The following is a 6471-nucleotide window of genomic DNA, read 5'->3' on the forward strand; positions in this document are numbered from 1 at the left end:
TTAACTTTAGTCTCAAAATTTCATCTTTATTCTTTTAAAAGCATATTAAGTTTTCCGTTTTCATAAAATGTTTAATAATTGATTTGCTCATACCTCTTTTTTATTTCAAATTTAAATTACTAAAAGAATCAATAAAGTTTTCCTAATAGATTGTATAATTAGTAATTTTATCGTTAATTCTAAATTATATTACTGTTAAAAGTATATGCATGAAAAAATATATATAATATATATTATTAATAATTAGTCCCTTTAAAATTGTGTTAGAATCAATCGTTGTGTGAAATTTTCAGAATTTAAATTTTGATTATTAAAATTAAGATTTTTCTTTTTTTTGGTTTAAAAGAGGGCATAACCCTGTTACATGGAAAGGGAGATAAGGTGACTTGGTTCGAATTCAAACTCTAATGTGTTCTATAAAATTTTTTTGTCACTAAATCAAGAAAAAGACAAATTAAAAATACAGTATTCTACAAATGGATCGTATGAATGTTAGGAAAATAGTGACCTAGAAGATAAGAGTGCTTAATTTTCCTATATATTAGTTTTAAAGGTTTAAGAGATGAAGAGTACTTGGCAAACACACAAAACAGAATGACTTTATTTTCAGACTCTCATTTGCAACCTACGCCAGCGATCAAGAAGAGATGCTTCAAATTGCGAAAAAGGCCCAAGGTTTGTTAATGTCTTATAAAGGAAAAGTCCCAGCTTTCATTGTTAACACTTTCTTCTTCGTTGACCTTTTCTTCTTTGTTTCATTGTTCAGCTTTTATATATGTTTTTCCTTCTTTTAATTGATTTTTGCTATGGCTGAGCCTTGATTTATTTTAAGCTTTTTTTTTTTCCTTCTATAATCTATCAATCTGTTCATATGTTAGAGGCAACACGAATCAAATTAAATAGTTTATATGATCATCTTGTTTCGGATTGATTACATATATATATAGAAAAGGTAATATGCTCTCAAATTTTGCCATTTTTTCAATTTAAAAAGGTAAATATTATAAATCTCTGTCCATTATGTTGATGAACTTGCAAATCTCAGTCTCCCTTTATGAAACTGTCCTCCTTTTCCTTTGATATAAAAGAAAAAAAAAAGGGAAACCTCAAAAAACTGCATAATCTAGTAAACTACTATGTAATTTAGTTTTGAGTCCTACGGGGTTCAAGGGGAGTTAAAAAATCCTAAGGCTAGTTTTGTATTTCTATGTCAGTTTCTGTGTTGAAATTATTTGAAATTTCAACTTGTTTCCATGAGAAAGGGAAGTGAGAGATAAGAAAAGAGATGCGACTGAGGGGATGAGGATAGAGGAGAGGAAGAGGAGGGGTGAAAGAATGGGATCAACTGGCTCCCCACTTCGGATCGCACTCGATCCAAAAGTAGCGAGGTAGGGCACATCTGGCTCCCCACTTCGGATCAGTAGGGTTTAAGCAAGATCAGCGTCCCCTGCCTTGGTAATGAGGGTGTATAAATGTTTGTGTGCTCTCCCTTGTCAACCGAAATCCTAAGGCTAGTTTTTTTATTTCTATATATACGTGTGTGTGCGCTCGCCCTTGAATAAAAATATATTGGATTATATTAGTAAAATAAATAAAGATATAAAAAAAAAATATAAAAAAGAGAAATATGATTTTTTGTATTATTCGTATTTGTCTTATTTTTTCTTAACTTTCAGATAATTTCATTTTAAAATAATTTTAAGATATAAAATATATAAAATTGTTTTAGTAATTTTGACCTTTTTAAAATTACAAATTGCTTCTATAAAAATTAAAAAAAAAAATCGAAGTAAAAAATAGAGAGTAAAAGTTAAAATATGTGAAGGATTTTGATCTTTTGGTAAAAAAAAAAAAATGATTTTGGACCTTTTATGAGTGAAAAAGGTTGTGGAAAATTTCCACCATTCTTTATTATTTTCTAGTACTTTTTTCTAAATATTTTCTAAAAAAAATTATGATTTAAAATAGTTTTATAAAAAGACTATGAACTATAATTTATACGTAATTGATCCATCACTTAATATTTTTAAAATTTAATAAAGAAAGCATAAAAGAGGAAAAATGAATAACGGAGAAAGAAGAGAAATTAGAAAGGGAACGTTAAGCATCTAACATCTATTTTTTAATGTTTTATTTTTCCTTTATTTACTCCTCCTAATTTTGCTATGTATTATGTTTAAAATATTTTTAATTTCAAATAATATAGCGAAATTATCAATTTATATATTTTTAAAAAAATTTATAACTCCTGCATCATCAGAAAATTTTCTAGGGTTCATTTAAGCTCTCACCTACCTTACTATATAAACTTGTGCCCAAGTTCAAGTTTTTTGAAAAAGTTATTTGTTACTAAGATTGCATTTAGATTTGTCAAGGCTAATTCGAATCTGAATCTGATTTGGTCCAATTCAAATTGATATAAAAAGTTAATAATAAAAAATTAAAATGATTTGAATCCAAATTAATCTGATTTTGAAATAACTCAAACCCATGCCAAGCAAACCATGTCCTTGGGCCATTAAATAATACGTGAAAGTCAAATTATTTTTCTGACATGGCTCATATACCTGCAGGCTCATTAGGTTGGTATGACTTGATCCATTAAGGGTTAGTCTCAACACGTGGCACATAGGCTATACGACTTGGCACACAATCACTAATGTGTTGTCCCATGTTGGCCTATAATTATTATAAATGAGCTTACTCCTTGGTCATGGAGTATTTCTTGTTATTCTTATTATATGCTGAAAGCCTTCTACTTTCTTAGTACTTTTTTTAGCAATTTATAAAAATTAAATTATATCTTTAAATTCACTTATAAAACTTTTAAACTAGTAGTTAAAAAAAATTATAATTTTTTCTTTTTAATTTATTACTTTATAAAAAAGAATTATGAAATATATATTACTTAAAAATTGATTAATGAAAGGCCTAGCATAAGACAAAGCATAAATATAAGTGAATCATCAAATGATGAAAGTGAGAAATCAAATGATAATGTGATATTTGTGTGTTTTTTTTTTTTTTTTTTAATTTAGAGATGAAATATTAGTGATTGTCAATTTCAACATATTATTTTCATAAATTCTTTTAACATGTTTTTTTTTGTAAATATAGATATTTTATTAAACCATGTAAATCATGTACCTTACATATTAATTTCATATATTCATTTTTAAGATAGTTGAAAAAATAAAGAAAAGAACTTTATGAAAAAATGGTAAGAAGTTAGGAAAATTATTAATAAGACATATTTGACTTGATTCGGTACAAAAAAATAATATCATCCCAGGCATGATATGATCTATAAAATTTATAAATTATATGCAGTGCTCGATTGTACTCTTACTTACCGCAAATCGTGTCAGTATGACGTATTAAATAATTACATTGATGCAACCCATGGGCTGATTTTTTAATGGATCATTCTGGATTCACATTGAATCAAGCATGGTCCATTAAGTAAAAGACACTAACTCTAGAGGACCTTTGAGCCCAAATTAGAGGTTTAGGATTTCATCTTTTCAAATCTCACTTATATGTTGGAGAGGATATTTGGGTCAGTCAGATCAGGTGATTTAAGGTTATTTTGAGTTTAGGTAATTTTGACATCAAATCATTTGGGTTTTGCTACTTAAGTTATTTTGGATTCAATTTTTTTATTAAAATTATTAATTTTTAAAGTTAAATCAATTTAAAATTGATTTGTTCAGGTTTTGATCATTTCGAATTTTAAGTTGGAATAGTTTGAATTAATTGAAATTCTATTATGTCATGTTGAGTTTGGTTAAATCCTAGATCGAGTGATTCAAACTAATTTTTTGAGTTCCGATCACCTATGCCAACTTTACATTAGTGTGTATTAGAGTTTTTGCTCCTTTGTGGTATTTTTTTTTAAACAACCATGACTGTTCAAATCTCATTAAATCTTCATTTCTTTTTTTTTTAAGCTTGACCATTAATAATTTTGTGGCAATTAATGAGTTTTCTTTCGTTTCTTTTTTTTTTCTCCCTCTCTATGGATAGTCATCAATTTCAAAGATTGTTTCTCGTCGACATAGAATGAAATTACATTTTCAAGAAAAGATCAGAAGGAAAGAGATGATCACGAGACTTATGGAATTAAAAGTGAAGATGAAAGAGACAAGTGAAGAGCAAAAATTCATAAAAGAAGGACAAAGAAAAGTTCGAGAGAAATTCGAAGCCATTGAAAACGAATGCGAGCAACTTAGGAAGGAAACTAATCTCCTAATTCAACAAAGCACACACACTCAACTTCGTCTTGTCCTGATGTTTAAAATTCTCAAGGCAAGAGAGGAAAGCGATTTTACTAAGGCTGCTCAGCTCACTCAATTGCTTCGGTCAGTTCAATAATAACTTTGCTTATTATTTGCTTTTGCCTACTTTTGCTTTTGCATGAAAATTTTTACTTTCCTTTTGTTTTCATTTTTGCAGTGTGATAATAGCAAGGACAACATCAAGTATTAAGTAATAAAGTTCTTTGTTGAGTAATAAAGGATTGAGTGTGGGATACCTTCTAGCCTCCAGTTTGTTTGTTCTAGTACTCAAACTATTTTCTTCCTTTAAGGCATTGTATTTCAATTTCGTGTGGTAAAATTAATTCATGGCAAGAATAATGCAAGATTTCGTGTGATAAACTATTGTGTTGTATTTCATGACTTCTGTGTGATAAACTATTTTCTTCAAAATCTTCTTCTTTCCCCCAATTGTGTTGTTGTTGTTTTTTTTTTTTTTTGTGGGATTGAGCTAGGGAGACTTTGTTCTTCAAACTGTTCTTCTTTTACAATTATGTAAAATGATTTAAAGGAGCATTTTATTATATTAGTGTTTGGTGAAATAGTTCAAAAAAGCTTAATATATTTGAATTTATCTATTGTTGTATTTTAATTAAAGATAAATATGATTGTAATTAAAGATAAAGATGAAATTTCATAGGAAGATCTGTGTTATTGAAAGTTGATTTTGGAACCATATGTCTTTATTTTGAAAGGATAGGATTTAATAATCCAGTAATTTATCTAATGATATCTGGAATTTTATGATTTACCTAATGATGTCATCAAGTCTACAAGCCCAAAATCAAAGATCCGCCACCGTGTGGCCCCTGGTCATCCTCTAGCTTTCATTCCCATCTCCCTTCCCTTTCCATTCCATTCAAGAACCATTAATCCATCTCTAAATTAGAAAACCCACATCCCCACTTAGTGCCTTAGTCGTGTTCCCCCTCCCTGCTTTATAGCCAACCCCTCTGGTTCTGATGTGCTTTGTCTTGGGTAATTTATAGTTAGCTGGGACATGATGTTTATGGGAAACAAGGAAACCCCCATGTTTTATAGATTTTCAGCAGCAGAGGAAATAGAATTATCATCTTGTGCAGTGCATTGCATCACAGACTTAAAGTATTACTGCTAATTTTCATTTCTTTAACTTCCCCGATTTATGCTATGTTGAATAATTTTGGGAATTGTACAAAAAATATGGTGATGTTGTTAATCTCTTTATTCTTGAAAAAAGAAATATTTGAGGTCAAAGGCATGGCTTTATCAGTTTTGTGAACATTGATGATGTTGAGAGTATGTTAGCATCTTGCAATATGATATATTTTCCATTTGTAGAGATATATAAGAAATATAATTCAATTCAAAGACAATAAAAATATTCATTTATGGCATCAATAGAGACAACTTTCTTTGACTTGCTTTAAAATGACTTGTCCCTTTTAATATGCCCTTGGAAGATGGTGAAACCAGTTGTAACACCAACCTTGGACAATAAAAACTGAAACTGAGCTACTACAAGAGAAACAAGCCTATTACAACGGAAAAATCCGTTGGTGAACCATTGGTAACTAGAATTACAATGGAAATTTTTGTTGGAAAAAGTGATAGAGTTGATCGTGTCAATAGTGATACCCTTTGCTAATTCAGTTTGTAGACAGCAGCAAAAATTTCCATCGGTAGAATGGAAATTCCATTGGTATTTGAAAGTAACAATTTGCCAAATTCCATACTGACAGATTTTCGGTAACGCATAAATTTTGGTAGTATCTATATCTAACGCAAATTTCTATAGACTTAAATCCCATACAAACAAATTTTTGTCGCGCTTAAATTTTGTTGGTAATTCCGTTGTTAGTATCTAAACACATTGGCAAATTTCGATTCTCTGAATTTAAAATTCCGTTGGTGATTACGTTGGTTCAATTTTGTTGGTAGTTTGGTTGAAACAATATTTTATTACTTTTATAGCTATAACTAATTATTATTTTTTTTTCTATTTTAGATAATGACAATTTTTGTTGTTGCGAATTGTTATAAAATTGGTAATGGTAAAAAAAAAAAAATTATGAAATTCTGTATATTTATAACAACTTTTCATTATCGTTATGTAACTAATTTTTTTGAATACTTTTCATAACAATTTACCGTGATTGTTGTTAAAGTAAAAAAT

At 28.8% G+C, this 6471-nt stretch overlaps 1 protein-coding gene across 1 annotated transcript; it reads left to right on the forward strand.

The window, feature by feature from the left end:
• The first annotated feature begins 490 nt into the window (after positions 1-490).
• On the forward strand, positions 491-4717 carry LOC111276079 (uncharacterized). Its single transcript, XM_022861855.2, has 3 exons — positions 491-675; positions 4027-4361; positions 4456-4717. The coding sequence occupies exons 1-3, from the start codon at positions 595-597 to the stop codon at positions 4490-4492; spliced, it is 453 nt and encodes a 150-aa protein (XP_022717590.2). The 5' UTR covers positions 491-594; the 3' UTR covers positions 4493-4717.
• Positions 4718-6471: the final 1754 nt, after the last annotated feature.

Source organism: Durio zibethinus, chromosome 25, assembly GCF_047325235.1.
Source record: "Durio zibethinus cultivar Kanyao isolate XHJ-2024 chromosome 25, ASM4732523v1, whole genome shotgun sequence".
Classification (NCBI taxonomy): Eukaryota; Viridiplantae; Streptophyta; class Magnoliopsida; order Malvales; family Malvaceae; genus Durio; species Durio zibethinus.

Bases quoted from the DNA above. Each gene is read 5' to 3' on its own strand.
- LOC111276079 (XM_022861855.2), top strand. From the start codon at position 595: ATGACTTTATTTTCAGACTCTCATTTGCAACCTACGCCAGCGATCAAG. The intron at 676-4,026 runs GTTTGTTAATGT...CTCTATGGATAG, and splicing joins AATTGCGAAAAAGGCCCAAG to TCATCAATTTCAAAGATTGT. The intron at 4,362-4,455 runs GTCAGTTCAATA...TCATTTTTGCAG, and splicing joins CAGCTCACTCAATTGCTTCG to TGTGATAATAGCAAGGACAA.